The sequence below is a fragment of the Felis catus genome, chromosome E3 (genome assembly GCF_018350175.1).
Source record: "Felis catus isolate Fca126 chromosome E3, F.catus_Fca126_mat1.0, whole genome shotgun sequence".
Taxonomy (NCBI): Eukaryota; Metazoa; Chordata; class Mammalia; order Carnivora; family Felidae; genus Felis; species Felis catus.
Window position 1 is genome coordinate 25,958,339 of NC_058383.1, and position 25,680 is coordinate 25,984,018.

The 25,680-nt window shown below is 45.1% G+C and overlaps 1 protein-coding gene across 8 annotated transcripts in view; it reads right to left on the reverse strand.

Moving 5' to 3' along the window:
* VPS35L (VPS35 endosomal protein sorting factor like) overlaps positions 1-25,680 on the reverse strand; it is a 118,586-nt gene that overhangs the window by 73,922 nt on the left and 18,984 nt on the right. For 6 of the 8 annotated variants that reach the window (XM_045047680.1, XM_045047678.1, XM_023247154.2 and 3 more), the window contains 4 exons: positions 23,294-23,367; positions 19,930-20,058; positions 13,001-13,085; positions 6,080-6,139 (listed from right to left, as the gene is read on the reverse strand). In XM_045047680.1, the coding sequence (XP_044903615.1) occupies positions 6,080-6,139; positions 13,001-13,085; positions 19,930-20,058; positions 23,294-23,367 (348 nt within the window). Of the gene's footprint in view, positions 1-6,079; positions 6,140-8,979; positions 9,795-13,000; positions 13,086-19,929; positions 20,059-23,293; positions 23,368-25,680 lie in introns of those variants that run through there. The other 2 variants (XM_019820900.2, XM_045047681.1) reach the window with 2 other exon arrangements.

Below are 25,680 nucleotides of genomic sequence, written 5' to 3' on the forward strand. Positions count from 1 at the left end.
GCACAGAATCACTTTCTGTCCCTGATTCTGCTTTCTGCAACTGAGTGGCACACGATTAGGGTGATCAAAATTCTGATAGAATCAGCAAAAAAATAAACCTCTAGGTACTTCGCCAGCAGAGAACAGTCACAACTCACAACTGCAGATATTCTGAAACTGCAATCTCAAGTATTTAACTATTTTTGGACACCATGGAATGCTTCATTCATTCAAGAACTATTCTCAGTGCCGTTTCCAGAGGGAAGGGAAATTACCATTTTCCCTTTCCTGCCCTGAACCCGTGCACTTTAAGTAACTTTTCAAGTTCCAAGAGATCCAGACAGGAAAAGATAAGGGATATTCCTAAATTCATTTGTCAATCAGGCTCTGTGGAAAAAGGAGGGGTGGGATTCATTTCCCTTCATATGACCGACTGAATCATGGGACCTGAAACCCAAAAACAAAAATAAGTCTCTGCAGTCAACTAATAAAAACCCCTCACTCTACAGTTGAGGGAAAGGAGATCCAGAAAAGAGCTTCACCATAAGCCATTACCTACCAGCCCTGGCAAGAGCTGTCTCTGGTGAAGCCCAGGGCTGGACAATGGAGACCTCAGAGGCACAGAAAGGCAAGCTGTCCTGCATGTCCACATTGACTGCAAGCTATACAATCGTCTGCAAATGCCAGTACAAAGAAATTAAGAAAAAACTATGTTATGCAGAACTTTAAAATCCTATAGTGAAGTGTGGCCCTGGCAGGCTCAGTCAGTAGAGCATGTGACTCTTGACCTTGGGTCCAAGCCCCACCCTAAGTATAGTGTTGACTTACTTAATAAATAAAACCTTGTAGCAAAGTAGATCTTGCATTCCTAGACTTCATTTGCTCACCACAAATGTTTTAAGAACGAACTCAAAGCAGGAGTCTAGCCTCTGAGGAGGTGACAATACACAAGACAGACCCTGTCCTCATGAAACTTAGATTCCAGTGGCGGCAAAAACATAATGGGGAAAAAAAAATAAGCAAGCAAGCAAACATATCAGGTAATAGTCAATACCATGAAAGATATAAAACTAAGTATTAGAGGGGCGCCTGGGTGGCGCAGTCGGTTAAGCGTCCGACTTCAGCCAGGTCACGATCTCGTGGTCCGGGAGTTCGAGCCCCGCGTCGGGCTCTGTGCTGATGATGGCTCAGAGCCTGGAGCCTGTTTCCGATTCTGTGTCTCCCTCTCTCTCTGCCCCTCCCCCGTTCATGCTCTGTCTCTCTCTGTCCCAAAAATAAAATAAACATTGGAAAAAAAAATAAAAAAAAAAAAAAACAACAAAACTAAGTATTAGATTAGAGAGTGACTTAGGGGTGCAGACTCATTAGGGTGGTCAGAGAAGGTTCTGCCAGAGTGGCATTTGAGCTGAGCCCTGAATTATATAAAAAGGAGCCCGCCATGTTTAAATGTGGATGGAATATATTCCAGAAAGAGGAAACATCAAGGGCAAAGGCCCTGAGGTAGATATGGTGTCTGGGAGGTCAAAGAAGAAAAAAGCAAGCCAATGTGGCGAGCAGGAAGAGGAGCAGCAGGCATTACAAGCCAGGTCACACTGGTTACAGCCTTGGTGAGCAGTCAGGTTTTTTTTGTTTTTTCCTCTTTTTTTTTCTTTCTTTCTCTCTTTATTTAGAGAGAGAGACGGCATGAGCCAGGGGAGAGGGGGAAGGAGAGAGGGAGGGAGAAGGAGAAAGAGAAAGAGGGATGGAGAAAGGGGGGGGGGAGGGGGAGGGGAGAGAGAAAGAGAGAGAGAGAGAGAGAGAGAGAGAGAGAGAGAGAGAGAGACAGAACCCCAAGTAGGTTCTGCACTGTCAGAGCAGAGCCCAATGCAGGGCTCAAGCTCACGAAACTGTGAGATCAGGACCTGAGCCGAAATCAAGAGTCATACCAATTTAACCAACTGAGCCACCCAGGTGCCCCAGGAGTCAGAGATTTTCAAGGTGCAACGGAAAGTCCATGAAGGAGGTCTAAGCAGAGGAAGAGCTTAACGGGGCACCATTTATACTTTAGCACTTGAGCTGAGACACGGAGAATGAATTCAGAATTTGGAAATCAATTCAGAGACTTCAATGTAACAAAGAGCAGAGAGTCTCCTTTCTGGTTCCCACTTATTTTTCTTTTATGGTGCTTCTTCCTTCAACCCTGAACTTCTGTGGATATTTCAGGAGGAGGGAGGAGTCTAGTTCTCTTTAATTTGCCAAGTCTCTACCCTAGCAGCAAGAGGTCTCTTTACATAACAGTGTTTATAGGGATGTCATCTTGGTACCGGCCTCCAAGGCCAGGTCAGTTAAGGACTCTGCTTACCCAGATGCAGCCTTCGGGGAAAAACCGAAGATGGGGATGCCCACAGCTGACGAGAACCACAATGCGATAAACCCAAGTTATTTCTCCCAAGATGGAAATAAAGTTCCTTTATCACTTTGAGTAGATGGTCTCTCCGTGAATGTGCTGGATTAAGAAATGTTGGGGGGAAAACCACCCCATCTAGTAGTACATACTTTCCATGACCCCAAAGGACACCAGCATCCTCCTCAACTCCTAAGAGGTACGCCTTAGTTAAAATTCCGGAAGGTGAAGGGCTCAAAAGTGAAATTCACCAGTCAGAACTTGATTCAAATGGAAAGAATGAGTACACATGCCACCAGATTTCTCTCTGCACATAATCTCTTTGGGCAGAATTCTGCACAGTAGATTTGAAAAGCTTTCTGCATAATTATTGTTAAAAGACATCCCCAAGATCACTGACATTTTTGAGAGAGATTTGCCCTTCTCTTTCAGGTTCTTGGAACCACAGAACACTACATGCAGATGAAGATTTTAACTGAAAGAAAAAATAAATAAATGAAGAAATTACTTGCAGAAAGCAAAAACCTGGTTTGCATTGCTAAAGGTAAAAAAAAAACAAAAAGGTATTGAGGAAGGAAGAGTTTTTAGTGATGTAAGTGCTAATTAATAAATTTAGACAAGGACTGAAAAAGAATAGGACAATAGCCTTTCATCTTGAACTTCTACGGTTTAGGGAGGGAGGAAGTTGTTAATAACTTTTCACGAATTGGCTCTAAAATGTTATTTGTATACTTAGAAAATTGGGAAGAAGGAAAATTACTGTAGTAGATGCAAACTCAAATACCTCTAGGGATTAGACAAGTAACATCTATGTTCTTAAAGGGTTAGGTGTACCATACAGGGTAGCAGAACATGTACCAAAAAGCATTTTCTTTTTCTTTCTTTTTTTTTTTTTTACTGTATACTTGTTTTTGAGAGAGAGTGCGAGTGGGGTAGGGACAGAGAGAGAGGGAGACAGAGGATCCAAAGCAGGCTCTGTGCTGAGGGCAGAGAGCCCGATGCGGGGCTGGAACTCACAAACTGTGAGATCATGACCTAAGCCAAAGTGGGACGCTTAACCGACTGAGCCACCCCAGTGCCCCTACCAAAAATTATTTTTAAAAATACTGTTGTGGGGGCGCCTGGCTGGCTCAGTCAGCAGAGCGTGTGACTCTTCATCTCAGGGTTCTGAGTTTGAGCCCGACATTGAGTAGAGAGATTACTTAAAAATAAAATCTTAACGGGTGCCTGGGGGGCTCAGTTGGTGAAACGTTCCACTTTGCCTCAGGTCGTGATCCTGCAGTTCCTGTGTTCGAGCTCAGTATTGCGGTCTGTGCTGACAGCTCAGAGCCTGGAGCCTGCTTCAGATTCTGTGTCTCCCTCTCTCTGCCCCTCCCCTACACGTACTCAGTCTCTCTCTCAAAAATAAATAAACATTTGAAGCAGTTTTTTTAGGAAAAAAAATAAAATCTTAAAAAGAATTGTTTTTAATGTTCATTTTTGACAGGGGTAGGGAAAGAGAGGGAGGGAGACAGAATCCAAAGCAAGAGCCAGGCTCTGAGCTGTCAGCCACAGAGCCTGATGTGGGGCTCGAACTCACCAATGGTGAGATCATGACCTGAGCGGAAGTCAGATGCTTAAGTGACTGAGCCACCCAGGCGCCCCAAAAATAAAATAAAGTCTTAAAAAAAAAATACTACTCTCGCCAAAGAACACGTCTATTTGGGTTTAATTCTGCCTACAAGCGTGCATCGGTCGCTGCTGGTATAGTGTACAAGTTGGCAAGTATCAATTAAGTAAGTGCACCCACATTTCCCAAATCCTTAAAGTTGACCGAGAAGGCCTTTGCACTCTGGCTGGCCCCTGCCTACCTCTCCAGGCTCACCACCTCCCAATCTTGAGACACCCTAGAATATGGGAAGAGCTGATAAAAACATACAGCTGTGATGTGGTGAAGGGGAGGGTCTAAAACGGCACCTTGCAATGGAAATATCATGTAAGCCATGTTCCAAGAGATAAAACAAGTGAAATTTAAAAAAAAAAATTTTTTTTTAATGTTTATTTATTTTTGAGAGAGAGAGAGAGAGAGAGAGCACGCATGAGCAAGGGGAGGGGCAAAGAGAGAGGGAGACACAGAATTGGAAACAGACTCCAGGCTCTGAGCTGTCAGCATAGAGCCAGATGCGGGGCTCAAACTCACAAACCGTGAGATATGACCTGAGCTGAAGTCGGACGCTTAACCGACTGAGCCACCCAGGTGCCCCAAAACAAGTGAAATTTTAATACAATACTTCATTTAACCCAATTCATCCAAAATGTCATTTCAACATGTCATCAATTTAAAAAAATCATTAGTGAGATACTTCCTGGTCTTTTGTTTGTATTAAGTCTCTGAAATCCAGTGTATTTTTCTGTTAATGCTTAGCTATTTATTTTCAGAGAAAGAGAAGCAGAGTGATTCCCATGCAGGCTCCAAGCTGTCTGCACAGAGCCCGACACAGGGCTCAATCTCACAAACTGCGGTATCATGACCTGAGCCAAAATCCAGAGTCAGTTGCTTAACCAAGACTGAGCCATCCAGGCGCCCCCAAGTGTACTGTTAATATACACGGCATGCCTCAGTTTGGACTGGCCAGGTCTCAAGTGCCCCATGTGACCCGTGGCCACCATCTTGGACAGCGCAGATTCAGCATAAGAGCAAGGCTCCCACTAGCTGGCGGCAGGGCCGCATGCAAGTCCCTGGCTCTTCCCCGTGGGTTTGATCATCTGACACAAGATGACTCTTAGAACCCCACAGGTCTTTTCTTCCTGAGAAATAACTGCATTAAATCATTTTAAAATAACAGATAACACAGACAGATGAAAGAAAGGATAAGTGAGCAGGTCAATTATGGGTTGCTGTCACTAATGCTATCATCTGGCTGAGACCAGACAGAGTTGGAGCAGGCTCGTTATCTTAATTTGTATGGATGAGAAGGTTTCCTTACAGCGGCTCTAAAAACATTTATGTGATAAGAGAGGTTCATAATCAAGTTGTCCCATTATAACCTCCTGAGAATGTAAAATGGATTGGCAATAAATTTAATGCAAACATCACTTAAGCACCAATTGTAAATTCAAAGCATCTGTAATTATTGATTTATTTGTCATTGTTCTTTAATATATATAAACTTGGTTTCTGCAAGTTGCTTCTTGGGAACATTATGTAGGAAAAAATGCCAAGCAGCAAAGGAATTCAAGTTGCTATAAAAGTTCAGCTGGGTGGCTCAGTCGGTTAGCGCCTAACTCTTGACTTCAGCTCAGGTTGTAGTCTCACAGTTCATGGGATCAAGCCCTCTGACTCTGTGCTGACAACACAGAGCCTGCTTGGGATTCTCCCACTCCTCTCTCTCTGCTCCTACCCCACATGCATGTGCTAGCACACTCTTTCTCTCTCTCTCAAAATAAACACTAAAAAAAAAAAAAAAAAAAAAAATCACTTAAATCTAGATGTAATACCTTTTCAGTCTCCTAGATTCAAATTACTTGCCCAAAATTCTTAGTTGGGCCATTTGAAAACCTTCTAGTGTTTTTAGGAAACGGAGATGGTCAGAAATCTGTAGAGGTGTTTTTTTCTACTTTTAACACATCAAACACAAAAGAAATCTTATACTGAGTTCAGTAAATCCTGACTTGATGTAAGCCTTCTAATCACAACTCCAGGGCAGAATGACAGAGGCAGAAGAGCTTCAACATCACCTGGTAAGACGCTGCGGTTATCCACACACATGGAGAAGATGCGCTCGTACACGAGCTTTCCTGGGGAGAGAAGGACATAAGGGGTTAGCATCGCGCTCCTCAGGAGCAAACACGAAATAAACATTTGTTAATTAGGGGCACAGAGATGGCATCGCCCAGAGCGCTTCAATTCGTGATAATATGCTGCCACCTAGTGGGACAAACGTTGAGCCCCATTTCTTTTTGTTTTCAATAAAATGAGGGAGGCTTTTTACTTTCTGAGATCCAGGAAAGTAATCCTTCTCCCCTTAGAGAGGGAAATGTAGGGCCAAAGGGACCTTAGGCACCTCCATTCACTCGATAAATAGGCAACAGTCCACGTTTTATTTCTAAGGCAGAGGCTGCATGCAAATGGGCAGCCAGGGATCCATTCCATTTGGCCCACAACACAAAGTGCTGTAACATTTTTTAATTAGTTGCCAACAGGTAAAAACTTTCATTTACATGAAAAACCCGATTTCCTGCCTCTTTGCAAATGATCTACCAAAAATGGCCCACATCCCTATAGGATAAAAATGAGCTAAAACAGATTAGCAGCTGCCCCTTCAAATGGTGTATACACTACCCAGTTTGCCCCAGTCTCCACCACTCTGTGCCTCTCAGCAACTGCCTGCTTCACTCATTTATGTGATCTGCCCGTTTGACATTCAACTACCGAGTGCTACGAGAGTAGAAATCTGTGTCTGTTTTGTTCATGGGTATATCCCCAGGACTAGATGAGTGCCTGGCATACTGTCGAGGCTCCATTTTTCTTAGATGCATAAATGAATGTATTTCAGGTGATGTGGGTCACAGGTCTGCTGCGACTATTCAAATCTGTTGTCGCTCAAAAGCGATCACAGACAATGTTCCAACAGCTGTGGTTGTGTTTCAATAATAATAAAACTTTACTCACAAAAACAAGTGGGCAGGGTAGACTTAGTCTACAAGCCACCCCCTAATCTAGCACTAAAAGCTTTATTTATTCTGTGTATTTTGGAAAATGCTATCCATATCCAAGGGATAAAAATTACACTTCTATTCATTTCCCAGAGACTCCCAAATCACCTTTAATGTTCAAAGTATTTCCCTGAGTTCATGTGTTTGTTTTTTTACACACCCCCCCCCCCATAACCCTGTTGTTCAGGGCACCAAAGAACCACACATCCTGTCCATACACGGAAAAAGAGACAGGAAGTTCTAAGAACATGAAATCCAATGACTTCACCAAGAAATGACACAAGGCTAAGATGAAGGGCAGGAAGCCAACCAAACGGAGAGGAGCCATCTAGGTGGCTCTCCCAGTGTGGACTACTTACGATATAATCACATAAAGACACCTGTTGAAAATCACATTCCTGGGGCTCACCTCAGAGCTAGTGAAAAATAGTATTTTAGGGGGTGAAGACTAGCAATATGAATCTTGAATAACCTTGCTAGGGAATTCTTGTATACACCACGTGTAAAAACCATGGATTTAGGCAAGCACGAGTCTACGAGCTATAACTTGTCTTGCGTATGGGAATCTCTAAAAACAGTGGCAAGCCTCCATCATCCCTCTAAACCAGGGGTCTCCAACCTTGGCTAAACCTTCAAGCCACCTGGCATGTCTGAAAATAAGCTGATGTCTGTGTCTGTCCTCAGAGATTCTGATAAAAATGGTCTCTTGGGGGCGCCTGGGTGGCTCTGTCAGTTAAGGGACTGACTTCGGATCAGGTCATGATCTCCCGGTTCATGAAGTTCGAGCCCCGCGTTGGGTTCTATGCTGACAGTTCAGGGCCTGGAGCCTGCTTCAGATTCTGGGTCTCCCTCTCTCTCTGCACCTCCCCCATTCATGCTCTGTGTCTCTCTCAAAGATAAATAAACCTTAAAAAAGAAAAAAAAAAAGGTCTGAGGTGGGGCTTGAACATTGGGCAAGTTTTTAAAGTTCCCCATCTTTGGTGTGTACCGTCAGTTCAACTGAGAAGGTCCCCGGAAACCTAGGGAATAAACCCTAGTTCTCAAAGCCGCCTTTTGCCTTCTGGCAGGAAGTGCTTTCCTTACGTGCGGCCCTGGGCTCCCGTGGCAGCCATACCTGGCACCAGGATGGGCTCCGCTGTGATGACCACAGAGCACGGCACTAAGGACTTCATATAATTTTACCCTGGGCCATCACACAGCAGGCCATGCTGGACAGCTGTATAACTTCTCACCTCCTACGGTGCATGGACCAGATTTACGAGCACACAACACCTTTACTTTCTTCACAAAAAGCTTGCCACTCCTCCGAAACCACAAGTAATTGTTACGTTTCACATTCATATGCTAAGGGGCCTTTTAACTACTAAATCATTTTTGGCCAAGCGAGTTTGGTGAATTATTTTTTTCCTTTGTCTTGAGAAATAATACCCAATCCTAGATTGATTTCCCTTCTTGACTCACAATGTTCTCAGTAACACTAAAATGAATACAGTGAGAGCTGCTAATGTTTTCTGAGCACTTACTCTGTACCAAGTACCGTTCAAAGTTGTCTATGCTGATCCTGCCAGGCAAGTTCTTAGAAGAGGAAAAACATTATATGCTTCCTATGCATTCTCTTAATTCTGTCCCAAACCCCCCCCCCCCCGAGACAGGGTCTATTATGCCATTTTACAGATGAAAAAAAACAAGGCTCAGGTACACATGACTCTGGAAGAGGAGACGCAGGCATGGGACATGGGCAGATAGACTCCAGGGCCCGGCTCCGTGCTTGGTGCCTCCAGTGAAATCCCACTGGAAGGCCAGCATGCGCCTTCTCGCTGCAGATGCTCAGGGCTGTGTCCCATATCCCTGCCCAGCAAGATGCCCCAACCTACAGCCGTCCAGGTCAACCACCAAGCACCTGCCCCCATACTGCCACGCACCTCCCTAAGGAGCAGTGTTAGGACGATGCTTCCAAGTGGATCTCAGCACTCCGATCTCCCACCTCTTTTGTAAAAGGCGAAAACTGTCCATTATGTTGTGCCCACAGCACAACAGAGTCTCCTTCAGCACCTGCAGACACAGGCTGCCTCATAGTCCTGAGGAATATCATCCGTAACAGATCCTGACAAGGGCACCACTGGGAGCACGGTTCGGAAGCGGAGGAGGGAGAATAGTGTTGAAAGTCGGTACCTCATCTGAATGTTTGGTTTTAACAGGAAAAAAACATTCCCCTGATTCAAAATTCAAATAAGGCTGTGGAAGGTACTGAGGGAAGGTTGTCTCTGGCCCATCCCTGTCCAACCTCACTGCCCCCGCCACCCTCTGAGGGCTCCCACTTTACTTAGTTTCTTGGACATCCTTCTAACGTTTCTTCAGGCAAATACAAGTCAATGTCAACAAGGTTTCCAGCGTCTCCTTCTTTCTTACACAAAAGAGAACATACTCTATTCTGCATCTTGACTTTCTCTCGTGATGACACATATACCCTGGAGATCCCTCCACAGCGGAAAACGGAGCACACCCTCCCTCTTTCTTATGGGTTTCCTACGCTCCAGCGTACAGATGGACCGTCATTTATTTAACTGGTCCCCTACCGATGGCCACCTGGGTTGTTGCTGGGCTTTGCTATCATAAATGGGATGAATTCCCAGCGGTGAGGTTGCTGGGTCAAACGTATACCCATTTGTAATTTTCACAGAGAGTAAAATCTCCCCTGTAAGCCACATACAAGAGAAATAAAACAGGTCTTCGACTGCAGAGAGAATTCACAGTCCCAGCTCTGCCGCTCACTCCCCTTGTGACCTTTGGCAAGCTGTGGCTCACGCCCCTCATCTGTAAAATGGGGTTAATTACAGAACCCGCCTCACATGCTGTGATGACCAGGACGTGATTTATTATCTCTAAAGCACCCAGAATGGAGTCAGGACCAAGGACATTATTTGTTGAGGGTTGATCACTGCTATTATCAACTCTCGGCCCAGCTAATTTCTGGGATGCGGCAAGGACAGGCACCTGCACTGTATCCTGAGCTTGCCAAGGCAGGAGACTGGGGTGCCACCATTGGAGGCTGGCAAAATGGTTGTGCAAAATTTTCACAAAGTTAATGTCCACATCCAGCTAGGCTTGTAGGTTAGAAACTGGTCCACTGGTGTCCCCGAGCTAGTGTCACTCAGGATGCTGACTCATGCAAAAGAAACTTGCAAGAGGCAGGTGAGGGAAACCAGAGGCCAGCATGTTAACTCACTGTGAGAACCAGACACAACCACCGACCCCTCTCCCTGACTGACGTCCTCACTCCTGAAAGCAGGCTGTGTAAGAGGACAAGGCAAGGCCCAAAAGTTGTATGACTTGGTATCTCTTCTGAGAGCCTAACTCACCCGTCCATTCTGAAAATCCATTCATTCTCTCCATCCCCACTGCCTCCTCGGCCGCATACCTCAAGTGCAGCAATGGCCTCCTAACCAGGCTCCCGGCCCTACCTCCGCCCTGCAGTCTAGTCTCAACAAGCAGCCACTAAAACAAATACTGTCACAGGGCGTCTGGGTGGCTCAGTCGGTTAAGTGTCCAACTTCGGCTCAGGTCAGGAGTCTCACAGCTCTGGAGTTCGAGCCCGGTGTCGGGCTCTCTGCTGTCAGCATGGAGCCCGCTTCAGATCCTCTGTCTCCCTCTCTCTCTGCCCCTCCCTCTTCTGTCTTAAAAATTAACAAGCATTAACAAACAAATCACATCACATTGCTTCTCTGCTTAACACCCCCCAGTGGTTCCTCAGAGTCAAAGCCCAAGCCCTTCCAATGACCTACAAGGCCCACCATGATCTCTGACCCATTCAGCTCCCATGCCACCACCCTGTACACCCCATTCCCAGCCACCCTGGCCTCTCCGTTCTCCAAACCTGTCAGTCACACTCCCACCCCAAGGCCTTTGCACCAGCGGTCCCTTGGCCTAATATGGCCGAATCCCTTCCATACCCAGAGAGAATGTGGCTCATCTCTCCTCTCCTCCAAGCACTTGCTCAAATAGCAACTTCTAGCAGGGCCTCCTGTGACCACCCTATTTAAAATTGCAGTCTCGGGGCGACTGGGTGGCGCAGTCGGTTAAGCATCCGACTTCAGCCAGGTCATGATCTCGCGGTCTGTGAGTTCGAGCCCTGCGTCGGGCTCTGGGCTGATGGCTCAGAGCCTGGAGCCTGTTTCCGATTCTGTGTCTCCCTCTCTCTCTGCCCCTCGCCCGTTCATGCTCTGTCTCTCTCTGTCCCAAAAATAAATAAACGTTGAAAAAAAAAATTAAAAAAAAAAATAATAATCAGATGGGTTTGGTTTAAAAAAAAAAAAAATTGCAGTCTCCATCACCCCTCACCAACCTTCCTTCAATTCCCCTCACCTTGCTCTATTTTTTTGTTTTGTTTTCTCCAGAGAGCTGATCATCATGTAACACATAATTGGGTTTACTTCTTTTGCAAATACCCTTTCACTGAACATAAGCCCACAAAGGTGAGGACTTTTGTCTCTTATTACTGACACATCCTTTGTACTCAGCAGAGCTCCTGGGCCGACGGGTCGTTGCCCAACCAGGCCATCTCTTCTTGTAGTCCAGTTAGCTCCCACTCCCCTTTCTTCTGCGAACAGCATCACCTTTCTGCTTTTCGGTGCCCTGGGTAATCTGCATACTCATCCTGCAGATACCATGAATGACTCTGAAACTAACCTGTGAACAAACCAGGCCAAGGAAATGGAATTCTGGAACTTTTTGTTGAATGACGGGATGAAGCGCTTTCCTCATGCTGGGACTACTAGCAAAAGAACTGATACCACCTTGCAGAGTGAGAATGAAGTGAATCCTAGGCAAATTACTAGAAAATGCCAACACAACTGTTTGAGTTCCTGAATCCAGAAACCACCCCTGGGCTTTTCAGCATACGACAATAATAAATAGCCCCCTATATAATAAATAACTAGTAGGAGTTAGATTCTCTATCATTTATTCCAGCCAATACATGTAGTCCTCGGTCTCCTGTGAAGACAACGGGGATCTCTGCTTGATATTTTGTTTTCTGACACATTAGATCTTTCTATGGGTTACAGATGAGACTTGTTGCTTGGGAGTCCACGGGTCCCTCCTTGGTAAAACAGCCAATGTCTCTGTTCTGGTCCACAAGGGGTTCAGCTCTCAGAAGGCAATTCCATGTGCTAGCTCTCCCGGGGCACCTCACTGCTGAACATCAAACATAGCCTTGAGAGCTGCATGGTTTGATGTCCTGGCCACTGACAACCACCGAGGAGCACAAAGGCCTCCTACTTCTCCAGAGGAGCTCCAGGTTATTCTCTTCAGTCTAGATCATTCTGCCTGAGGTGAGGAGCACAGGATGAGGGGCAGCCGTGATGCTATGGGAAAGCTCACAAGAGCTGCAGTAGTCATTTGGGCAGGAGAGCACTGTGGCTTGGACTAAGGTGACCATAGTGAAGACAGATAAAAATGGATGAACTCAAGAGGGACTCAGGATACTGAAGAACCTCATATTGGATGAGACATGGGGCACAGGTTAAAAGACTCTCAGATCTCCAGCTTGGGCAATGGGACAGAGGATGCTGCCATATTCCCCAGGAGAGAAACCCACTGGGAGTGCTGGGCAGAGAAGCCATGCTCAGTTCTGACAAAGGGAGTTCCAGACGCCATAATAGGGCAACAGACAGGAGCTGGTTCAGATAGGAAGTGTGCTTCCCAGTTCCCCCTGGCTTCACTCACTTGCTCTTCCAGCCTATCAGAAGGTTAGAAAACATGAAATTTAAGATTCTTTCAAAAATAGCATCCTTGTTAATGAGCAGAGGTGGGGAGTGGTCTGGTCTCCCTCATGGTCTACCCAACTACTTAAACCTCTAAAGAAATTAAAGTACTGCTACCATCCAGTCTTCCAACAAAACAGATGTCTTTTCTAGATCTAAGATGAACAGAACTAGAACTTACCAAATGTGTCAAGTATGTCGGTGATAAGGACAAATTTGCTTGGGTAGAACTGAATAACGCTTGTGTCCGAAAGCAGCTTTGAACACTAAAAAAAGAGAAGAGAAAAGGAAATTCACTCCATCGTGTCCTACTTGGTTGGAATGCTCCAGGACTGGAAAATTAATTTCTATAAACAACTGCAGATGCTTACCATGTGCCAAGCCCCATGCTAGACACTGAAGATATAATGATAAACAAAACCACTGTCCTTTTGACAAAGGAGGCCAGACTCTGCTCTCTACAGAGCCTCTTATGGAAAGACACCGTCACTTCCCTCCAAGAAAGCCACAGGACTGAGGAATCTCATCCAGAAGGATCTTTGCTCATACAGCGAACTAGGGCCAGCATCAAAGTCACCAAGAGAAGTCAAGGACACCTCTCCCATCAGTGTCCTCACAGATGACTCCATCTTTGTTCCAACGGCTTTTCAGCACAGCCTCCTGTGGTTTATTTCACAATGGTCTTGATTCGTTAGCGTTCTCTTCTATGAAATGTTCCCATCAGTACATCTCCAGGGCTTCTAAAACTAGCATCTATTTTTTTTCCTTAATTGAAGTACAGTTGACACACAACGTACGTTAGTTTCAAGTGTACACTATGTAAAAACATTGTGCTAAGCTCACTGAGAGTGTAGCCACCATCTGTCACCATAAAACAGTACCACTGACTACATTCCCTGTGCTGTACGTTTTATCCCCGTAACATCTATGATTTATCCTCACTTCCAAACTTCCCTCTAAAAGCAAAGATGACAAGCTTCAGAGAGCACATGTTTGTCTGCAACTGTGATACTCAACACGGGGAACATTCCGGCTTTGCAGGGAATCGCTCAGTCCCCGTGCGATATCACTCATACCAGAGGGCCATCGACACATACGGAACTCTTAATGGAAGACTGCAGCCACACAACGTGGCCCCAAGCACCCCAGATTAAGTCATCTTTTATGATCAAAAGCAAAATATCTATTTCTTCTTGGGATAGTTGGGTGGCTCAGTTGGTAGGTGTCCGACTTTGGCTCAGGTCATGATCTCACAGTTCATGGGTTCGGGCCCTGCATTGGGCTCAGTGCCAGCAGTGTAGAGTCTGTTTAGGATTCTCTCTCTCTCCCTCCATGTCCTTTCCTCTCTCTTCCTCTCTCAAAAAACAAAAACCCACAACTATTTCTTCTTTGAAGAACTAAATGTAATGCCCTGAAATCTTTTCCAATTCACAAGTCCATGCAAACAACTAAACACTTGACCTTCAGATACAAATATGTCACTTAAAAACAAAAGATATTTGAAGTGCCTGGGTGGCTCAGTCGATTAAGTATCTGACTTTGACTCAGATCATGATCTCGCAGTTCATGAGTTTGTGAACTCAGACTCTGTGCCGACAGTTTGGAGCCTGAAGCCTGCTCCAGATTCTCTGTCTCCCTCTCTTTCTGCCCCTCTCTTGCTCGCGCTGTATCTCTCTCTCAAAATAAATAAAGAAACATTATAAAGAAAAGACACTTGACATTTGGAATGAGTCCTTTAATATGCATTTCTGACGTGCAGAGAATGGAAATAATGTGCAACCTATCAAAAGGTAGGCTGGCATGGGTTTTCAGGTTGGCGTGGTCACCCAATTTCTAAATTGTTAAATTCACCAAATTTCTCCACAGCATTTGAGCCTAAAAATAAACACAGTGTCTAATGTGCAAAACAACCTCTTACAGCCCAAGTATTATGGGGGGGGGGGGGGGGGGGGGGAGGGGCAGGAGGGCAGAAGGGTGAGGGGAATGTAAGGCGTTAAAACAATGGTGTTGACACCAAATGTGGCATTTGGATGTTCATAGAAATCCACTTCCTGAGGCCTCACTTGCTGTTCGTCTTCCGCCCTTCAGGAAAGCTCCAGCTTAAACAACAGCCCCGTGAGATTTCAGGGCTTGCTTGGAAAAAGCAAACAACTCTGAATCCTAGAGACTGTTTATGATACACAGCCCTTGGTTCCTACGGGTATGACATCTCCAGAGTTCCCACCCAGGGCTCCTCAGAGAGGAGTTGCGCCCAGCAGTGAGGTGAGAAGACACGATTCAAACAGAAGATTTCAAACTAAACACAGCTGGCACTTCCCAACATCTGTGTGTGTGGAGTGCTCTCCCAGGCTGGTATCACAGAACAGACATTTTCCACAAGGGAACAGGAAGCAGAATTTCTTCAATCCACAGTTCAAGTCATAATGATGTCATAAATTGAAGTCCCCCCCCCCCCCCCCCCCCCGCCTTTAAATCACTATTTTGAAGACTCCAGTTTTTTTAAAGCTTTGGTGCAGTTTCCTAAATAAAAATGAGGCAGCCCAAGGTGTTAAAAATACAGAGTCCCTGATCCATGTGAAACCTACTGGTCAAAACCTCCAGCTGAGGTGCCAGCTCATCGGCATTTTTGACAAAGGCTCCAGGTGACCGTTGCCGCGGAACCCAAAACGTACTGGGTGCATGAGATCCATAATCAGCAGCTAACTCTGCTAACTAAGCATTCTACAGCCTGTATGGTCTCAGCTTTGGAATCATCTGGGAGCTTTTAAAAATAATGGCACCTGGGTCCCAATCCCAGAGATTCTAATTAAGCTGGTCTGGGGGGCAGCTCAGACTCAGGACCTTTCTGAAGCCCCCAAGCGATTCTGACGTGCAGCTGAGGTAGAGAACCACCGAGGCAGACATTTCCTGAACAACTGACTGATAAATTACTCTGCCTGAAATACTTGCTATGGAACTTATCAGCACTGCTGGAAAAGTACTAAAATGGTGTTTTTCATTTGTTTCCAATTAGTAACATTCTATAAGGCCAATAGCAGTTTCTAGAATTCAGTTAGGAATTAGGCATATAAATACACACACACACACACACACACACACACACACACACACACACACACACACACACCCAAATAACCAAAAACAAAAGGATAAAGATAACCGATAGCCAAATACTAAGAAAGGAAGACAGATCAAAGGAAGCAAGCAAACAGACTAATCAATCAGAGGACAATTACCACTGAGAATACGTGGGGAAAAAATCCAAACAATATAATGGAAAAATGAACAAGAGGAATCAATGAAAGCTACTTTCCAGGGAAGGAAACCCACATGGCCGATAAACAAGTAAAAAGATGCCTGATCTTATTATAATCAGGGAATTGCAAATTAAAACCACAATACAATGATTTTATTATCTCTTAAATTGGAAAAATTAAAATAGAAAGTCTGCTCACACCAAGTGTTGGTAGGATGCTCAACAACACAGACTCCCACAATCCCACCGCTGCTACCAGTGCGTGCTGGCACAGCTATGCTGGAAAGTAACTCAGCGTTGTCTGATAAAGCTGAAGAGGCACACACACCCCACACCCACTCTCAGGTAAGGGCCCTCATCCCCAGAGAGGCCAGCAGGCATGTCCAAGAGTGATCACAGCAGCATCGTTCATAACAACGAGAAAAGGGAAAAACCAGATACCCACCAACAGAAAGAGTGATACATATTTTATGCATCAGTGGACTCATTACTGTTAGGTTGGCAAATCTCTCTCATCTACAAGGTCAACACAATCCCTACCAAAATCCCACAAGGTCTTTTTTTTGGGGGGGCGGGGGGAGGGTGGATAGAAATTGACAGGTTGATCCTCTAAATCACATGGAAATACAAAGGACCCAGGATAGCCAAAACACATTTTTGGGAAAAAAAAAAAAAAAGAAGAAGAAGAACCAATGTAAAAGACTTACACTGACCAGTTTCAAAAATTACCACAAAGCTACAGTAATCGAGACAGTGTGGTAATGGCATAAGGAGAGACTTACACAGATTTAAGGAATTAATTCAAGAACCCAGAAATAAACCCTTGCATTTACAGTCAGGTGACTTTTGATAAAGATGCCAAAATAATTCAATAGGGAAAAGACAGCCTTTTCAACAAATGTTGGCGAGAAAACCAGACATCTGCATGCAAAACAAATGAATCTAAGGGAGCCTGGGTGGCTCAGTCAGCGGAGCGTCAGCCTTGATCATGCCGCTTAGCTCATTAGCTCAGGTCATGATCTCACGGTTCATGAGTTCAAGCCCCACGTTGGGCTTTGCACTGACAGAGTGGAGCCTGCTTTGAATTCTCTGTCCTCCCGCCTCTCTCTCTGCCCCTCCTCCACTCACTCCCCCTCTCCAAAAAGAAACACTAAAATAAAAATAAAAAAAAAAAGTCTAGACCTTTATACTACACACAAAAATCACTTCAATATGGGCCATAAACTTAGATGTAGGGGCTAAAACTATGAAGCTTCTAGAACAAAACATAGGAAAAAATTCTCACCACCTTGATTTAGACCAAGAGTTATTAGCTATTTACTCCAAAAGCATGAGTCAAAAGAGAGACTATTGATAAATTTGATTTTGTTAAAATTATAAACTCCTCCCCTTCAAAAGACACCAGTTTGAAAATGAAGACAGGCCACAGACCAGGAGACACTTGATAAGGAACTTGTATCAAGGATACATAAAGAATTGTTACAACTCAACTAGAACATAACCTGATTTTTAAAATAGGCCAGTCTTATTAAGTACATTTTTCACTAACAGAGAGAAAAATGGCCAATGGGCATAGGAAAAGAGGCTTAACATCATCAGTCCACAGGGATTTCAAATTAATGCCACAAATGAGATATCACTTTAGACCCAATGGGGGGGCTACAATCAAAATAACAGTAACACGGGTGCTGGACAAGATATAGAGGACCTGGAACCCACACACCAAGCTGGTGGGGATGCAAACAGAACAGCCGTTTGGAAAGCAGGTTGGCCATTTCTCAAAAAGTTAAACATACCCTTATCATAGGACTCAGCAATTCTACCCCTAGGAATCTACTCAAGAGAGATCAAAGCATAGGTCCACGCAAAGACTTCTATGCAAATGTTCACAGTAGCGTCATTCATAATAGCCAGAGTAGAAATGACCTGTGTCCATCAACTTGTTAATGGTTAAGTAAAAATGTGGTCATTCAAGGGGCTCCTGGGTGGCTCAGTCAGTTGAGCGTCCGACTTCGGCTCAGGTCATGATCTCACGCTTTGTGGATTCGAGCCCCATGTCGGGCTCTGTGCTGACAACTCAGAGCTTGGAGCCTGCTTCAAATTCTGTGTCTCCCTCTCTCTCTGCCTTTCCCCTGCTCACACTCTGTCTCTGTGTCTCCCCAAAATAAATAAATGTTAAAAGAAAAAATTAAAAAAAAACAAAAACAAAAAAAAACCGTGGTCATCCATACAATGGACTACTACTTAGCAACAAAAAGGTACAGGGTATCAATACAACAGCACGGACAAACCTCAAAAAACATTATGCTAAGTGGAAGAATCCAGAGGCGAAAATTTACACAAAGAATGATCCTGATACATGAAAGGTCTCCAAAAGGCAGATTTATAGTCAGAAAGCAGACCAGTAGTTTTCTGGGGCTGGAAGTGACAGGGTCTGAGTGCAAACAGGCTTGAGAGAATTTGGGGGAGGGGGTATAAAAATGCTCTAAAACTGAGTTGTGTAAATAGCTAAGTAACTGTTACTAAAACTCACTGAACTATATTCCAGTAAGACTACCACACAACACAATACTTTACTGCAGAGCAAATAAGGTGAACTGGGCTCATTTCTCTCTACCTGCCCCTTGACTCTCTTTTTTGGTTAAAAAAGTACTCGTTAAAGTATTCAAAGTAAAAGAGTTACTATTAACCAGATGTGGAGTTAATGAAACACTTTCATGGTTATTTTCTTTGAGAAGACATGAATTAAATCTTCTCCAGATGTCAAACTCTTGGAAGTCAAGTTCTCTATACTCCAGTCCTCTTGGGGAGATGAGGCCAATGAAAATATTTTGAAGAAGCGCTTATTAGTTTAGATATTTTCTTACTTGAGCCACTCAGCAAGCAACCCCCATCATGTGCATCCAGGATGAGAGGACTCTTCTTTGGGAGTATTTACTTTGTAAACTCACAACAGTGACTGCAGGGAAACGAGCCCAGGTTTGCCGGTCTTGAAACGCACACACACACAAAACCACCTGCCACACAAAGTGTCATCTTTAAAGATTTCAAGCACTCAGTGTAAAGACTCCAGAGGAGAAAACAAAGGTCACATAGCCAAGATATGTTTTTTCCTTTTCTCTTTTTTTTTTTTTATATTGCCATGATGTTGACCAAGAACAGGATTATCCTTTTGAACTAAAATGGCTGTTCAGAAATTCTTTGTGAACTCTGCTCTGAAACATAATGCACACATTAGTCCTTTTACAGTGTATTTCTCGGCATGTCTTGCCACGACAAGATGATCTGAAGGGTCAAGAAACAGAATAAGCTATTTTCCTTACAGAATTTGATCTTGTGATCCAAGAGTTGTCACGAATCAAAAAATTCATCAACAAAGGGTTCAACAAATGTACGTCTCCTAACACTGTGAACATGTTTTGTCACGTGATTATGTAGAATGAGCCAGAAATGCATGTATCAGCGACACACAACCATTAATCCCAAAGATACAAAGGAAATTTGATCAAGGAAACCCAAGATAGTTGGTCAATCTTTAGTCTGTACAAATTGTGATTTGTGTCAGATGTACCAAGGCCACTGAACTGCACAATCCAGAGGCAATCATTAATTCTGTAATCCAAGCTGAATGTCCTGGAATGGTGCACTATACAACCCGTGCAGCTGTACATGGTGGCCCTCAATAAAACATTCATAATCATGGCCTTTCACGGTAAGTATGTGAAAATGGAACAGGTTAAAAAAAGTAGGGTAAGACCCTGAAGGCAGGCCTCTGAAAAACCCTAATTACCTACAAAAGAAGTTTTACATAGGAAATTCTGGGGGAAAAGAAAAAAAAAATCACTAGACCTGACCTGGATGACTATTTTTAGAGCCTTCACTTTCTGGTCCGAGGCCCATGCGTCCTTCAGAGACTGGTTGAGCTCCTCAATGCGGTTCACATAATCCTGTTGAGTCAAGTTCAACAGTTCTTTCTGGGATCCCTGTGGGCAGAAAGTAGGAAGGTGTCGACACAAAAGGAAAAACATTATTTGGTCACCAACCCCATGAATAATACTGAGTATTGACTGAGCTTCAGTATCTAAGTTTTCCTCACAACCCCCCCAGGACTGATAGTATTGTCCTGTGACGGAAGAGGTCCTCTGAGTTTTCTGCAAAGACGGACAGAGTGCAGGCAATGAGTTGGGCCTTGGAGCAAGTCAGACCTAAGTCAACCCCCTTGTTCACCCACTCACTGGCCATGTGATTCTGGGTGAGCAGCTCTCCTCCCAGAGCCTCATCTATACCAGGACAACAGGATCCACCACCTTATTTAATACTCATTGGGACCTACCGTGGACCGGGCACGGGCCACCATATGCTCGAGATACAAAGGTGAGCAAAAAGACATTATTTCCATGCTAACAGTTTAATGTACAAAGGATGAGATGGGTATTAATGAAAACTGAGGTAAAGGCTCCAGAGGAAACAATTCTATGCAGACCTATAGCATAGTTCACTGAATCTGAGGTGCCAATTATAAGAAGCACAATTCTTGGTGTACCACCAAGGAAGAAAAAAATACCCGTCACGGACATGCATCAATAAGAAACACAGCTCAATTTCAAGGATAGTCAAATGTGGGGGAAAGGCTTTCTCTCAGAAAGGAAGAAATATGGTAACAAAGGAATGGCCTCTAGACAGATGGTCAAGAATGGTTTCCTGGAGGAAGTGATACTTGGGACAAATGCTCCATGGTGTGCGGGTGTTATCGGACAACGTGGAAAGTGGAGGGCAGGAGCTTTACCTAGACCAGGGAGAGTGCCTTCAGGGCAGAAAGGAGACCATATCAAAAAGCTGTGGTGAGGTCACCTGGGTACCTCAGTCAATCAGCTGAATGTCTAACTCTTGATTTTGACTCAGGTCATGATACCAGGGTCGTGGGATCAAGCCCCTCATCAGGTTCTGTGCTGACATGGTGGAGCCTGCTTGGATTGTCTCCCCCTCTCTCTGTGCTCCTCCCCAAGTTGTGCACCCACACATTAAATAAGCATTAAAAAAAAAAAATACTGGCATTCATTAAAAAAAAAAAAAAAAAAAAAGCTCTGGCAGAAGAAAGGTAGACCATCCCAAGGATGAATTAAAAATAAACTTAACACAGCCTTTGGCACGTGGTACCTGCTCATTAATCCTCGGCTACTGTTAAGATGCTATTTACAAAGTTCACAGGAGTGAGGGTCATGCTAACCCACATGAGACCAGGAACCAAATCTCTTTTCTATCAATCTTCCCTGGAATCCCAAGAACTCTTTACTAAGGAAATACATGTAGGATGTTCAGGAAATTTGGACTGATCCCAACTGGTCACTTGAACTACGAGACAGGGTCCTCCTTATCCCTCGGCAGTAAGAGGAGCCCCGTGACTAACTTGGGCGAATGGGCCATGAGCACAGCTGCCTGTGTCCCTTCTGGGCTGAGGCAGTGCAAAGTGACCCCTTTTCAGCTCCTACTGTGATGAACCTGGGAACCATCTGTTGAGATCGCAGCATTACATGATGATGGCGAGTCTGTTGCCTTCACAGGATGAGTAATGTGAGGAAGAAATAAACTTGTGTTACATTAGGCCACTGAGATATGGAGGTTCACTTGTTACTGCAGTATCACCTAGCCTTGCCCTGACTAATACACCATGTTTGCTTGGAAGCCATGGGGCAGCCATCTGCTGCTATGAGCATGGAGAAGCAAGAAAATCCATCTGCAGGGGGAAAAATAAGATAGAGAACCAGAGAGGTAGTGACAAGAGGCTCCGCGGAAAAGAGGGAGGCAGAGGACAGTTGGTAGCCGTCTGGGCGATTCTTTAGCTCTTGGTTCCAGGCTGCTGTGCCCTTGGGTTCAGGGTAGTGCCCCCGTATCCTGCAACAGAGTCCCCATTTGCAACTTAAGCCAGCTCAAGTGACATTCAGATGGAAGAGCTTTGGTGAAAATGCTCAGCAAGTCCATTCGTACCAGCCAAGGTTGGCTGAGGATATGCAGACCAAGGCTCCCTGTCGCCCTAATTCAAAACGTGTCCTTTCCGAACTGAGGAATAGATGTGGACTAATAGACTTTGCGGGGCACCGAACTCTGGTCTCAGAGCCAGAAGGTCCCTGAACCAAGGGCCAAGAGGCAGGACACCGCGATGGCAACTGCCATCACACGGCCCTCTGAGGATTTCAAAACATCAGCACTGGGTCCACACACCTATGTTCTTTATCCCCATGTTACAGTCAGGGAAGCGGATATAGGAAGGGGGAACGCCCAAGGGCACTCTACTAATAAGCAATTGAGCTACAGCCTCTAGACTCAGGTTGAGCTGGTGAGGACACCAAGTAACTCGTGCAGAGCACATCCCACAGGTGCTGGCTGTTGGGTCTAGGCACTTCAGATACATTAAGTTACAACTCTAAGAAGCAGGTACCATGCAGCATCCTCATTCTACAGATAAGTAAACTCAGGCACAGAGCTGGTAAGCACCTTGCCCCAAATCACAGAACTGCCACATGGTAGAGCTGAGATTCAAACTCAGGCAGTCTGGCTCCAGAGTCTGTCTTACTCGCAATGTTATGCTGCCTCTCTAAACGCCATCCCAGAAGACGCAAACCCACCTGCCTCCGGGGGCCAGGCCAGTAGTGTTTATGAGTCAATCGGGAAAGGGAGGACTGTGTACCCTGGATGGCGCGTGCCCTGGTTAACTGCAGGAAGGTGGACTCACAATTATCAGGTGGAATTAAAAACAAAAAAAAATCTGACTTATATGTGAAACTTACCCATTTTTAAGAGTTGGCAAGTGAGTCATGTTTTTTAAAAGCGTATTTTTTGAATGAGTCCTGGGGGCCACAGCAAGCCAGCAGAGCAGCGGTATGCAGCTTCTGCACAAGGTAGGACCCTTATCTATGCAAGGCGGCTTCCCTAGGAGATGGCTCCCGCTGCATTTTATGTCAAATCCCGTCCCCCCACACGATCTGGGTTTGCTCAGGCATCACAGTGAGAAGACGCCTTCAGAAAACCAGCCCACGGCAACTCCTGTGAGCTCGGCCAACTGCACGGCTGGCACCTTTCCCTGATCAGCTGGTGCCTCAGGAGGAATGAGCACAATGTGCGGCTTGGGAATTAATCAAAGAGCAGCCACCAAGACGAACCTCACTTGGAAGAAGGAACGAAAGCATGATCCTCCCTGTGCTCAGCAAATGACTTGCTCACCTCCTCAAAGTCATCCAGCTCCTCCAGCCTGGTCCGAACCTTCTCCGACATGGCGGACGTGGCAGTCGCTTTGCCTAAACAGAATAGATTCATGTCACACAGAATGGATTTCTCGGACACCAACTCCCCCCCAGGGAAAGGCATCTTTCACTCTATGCTTTGTTGTGAATAAAGAGGCCAGGGAACAATTTCATTACAGACAGCTCCACGATTTTGAAAACAACGTCCTTACATAACCAAAGTTCCACCGGAAACATTTTTGTTTAAAAGCTGCCCCCCCTAGCTCGGTGGGGCCAGCCTCCATGGTTCCACTCCATTTGGTATTACAAACTTTTCCCTGCATCACTCGCTTGCTAAAGAAAGGCAGTCCAGAGGGGATGCCAAAAATCCATCATGTGATTGTTTTCTACCAACAAAAGGCCCTCTCAGGCTCGCACTCAGTGCAGGACCGAAGCACTCTGATACCACTACAACCACGTCACTGTGTGCCCAGAACGAGGGCTTCAAAGGCCTCTCTTCAAGAAAACAGGGCTGGCCACGCCTCCTTCCATCACCTGTCAGAGATGAAGGGACACCCTCTGGGCTGTGGGCCAACCACAGGGCGAGGCTATCTGTCCAGCTGGCTCTCTAGTGACTCTTATCTCAGAACCCTGTCCCCATCTGAAAGGGGCTTCTGTTCTAGCTCTGAGGTCCCTCTGCTCCCACCCACCAAACTCAGGAATGAAAGTTCATTCTTTTAAGGCACTAGCGTCTTAGATCTGTTGCGAACTCACCGATTTGTCTGGGATCAGCTGAGAGCAAGGCACAGTTATTTATTTGCTAAAAAAACAACTATTTAAGTTTCCCAGTACTGGTTTCTGTTTTTGTTTTTTTACCTCATTTCCACTTTTCCTCTTATTTTGAAATATGTACAGAAAGTGCACATATGTACATTTTAACAGATAATCATAACCTTTGTAACCACCACCTTGCTCATATACTGTCTTACTTCTTTTGTTAACCATTATCTTTAGTTCATGAATTTTACCCTTGTTGTTGCACAGAGCTGTTTCCCTGTTTATTCTTTTCCACTGTATTAATACAGCACAATGTACTTCTTATTCTGTTGACGGATGTCTGGGTTGTTTCCTGTTTGGAGCTACAGTAAATAATGCTGCTGTGAACATTTGTGTTTTCTGGTTTGTATACACATACATTTCTTCAGGGCAGCAGGCAGCGCTTCTCAAACTTTCAGAGGAGTCACTTACAGATGAATTAACACACACAGACTGATTTTTAGTAGGCCTGGCAGGGCCTGGGACTCTGCCTTACTACTGCAGCTGGCCCTTGGACCACACTTTAAGAAAAACAAGGGGACACCTGGGTGGTTCAGTCAGTTGGGCATCCGACTTCAGCTCAGGTCATGAGCTCACAGCTTGTGAGTTTGAGCCCCACCTCGGGCTCTGTGCTGACAGCTCAGAGCCTGGAGCCTGCTTCGGATTCTGTGTCTCCCTCTCTTTCTGCCCCTCCCCCACCCACATTCTATCTCAAAACAAACAAACAAACAAACAAAAAAACATGGATTTGGGTAGAGTTGGAAAAACACTTTCCCTAAAGGGTCAGATAGAAATATTTTACATTTATGGGGTGCCTGGGTGGCTCAGTTGGTTAAGCATCAGACTCTGGATATCGGCTCAGGTCATGATCTCACAATTCACGAGACTGAGCCCCGTGACCGGCTCTGTGCTGACAGCACAGAACTTGCTCGGGATTCTCTCTCTCCCTCTCTCTGCCCCTCCCCCACTTATTCATACGCATGCTCGCTCTCAAAATAAACTTCATAAATATTTTAGGTTTTGTGAGTCACGTGGTTTCTCTCACACCTACTCAACTCTGCCATTACAGCACAAAAGCAACCACAAACAATAAATATGTGAACAAACTGGCCTGGCTGTGTTCCAATAAAACTTTACTTCCAAACTTAAACAGGGGGCCAGATCTTGCCCTCCAGGATGTAGTTTGCTAATTTCTGATCTAGAGTATATCCTAGTAGAATTGTCGGGTCCAAGGCTTGGCCCAACTTCAATTTTAACAGATAACGCAAAAGTGCTCTTTACACGGTGGCTTTATCGTTTTAACCTCCTACTGGCAACATAAGCCTTCCTGCTGCTCTACATTCCCACCAGCAAGCGATCTCGTCCATCTTTCTGATCTCTCCAAACTGGTGGCTATCCAACAGTAGGATTTACTTTTTCACGGTTTGGGGTCAAAGTTATGGCCCTCACAAGGTGCTCCCACTCTATTGATTACTCAGGTGCTGCCCCCACCTGCAGACAACGGGGGAGAGTCGCAGCTGCCATACTCGCGATTTGCACGTAAACCACAGCTATGCTCATCTGTACCCCGTG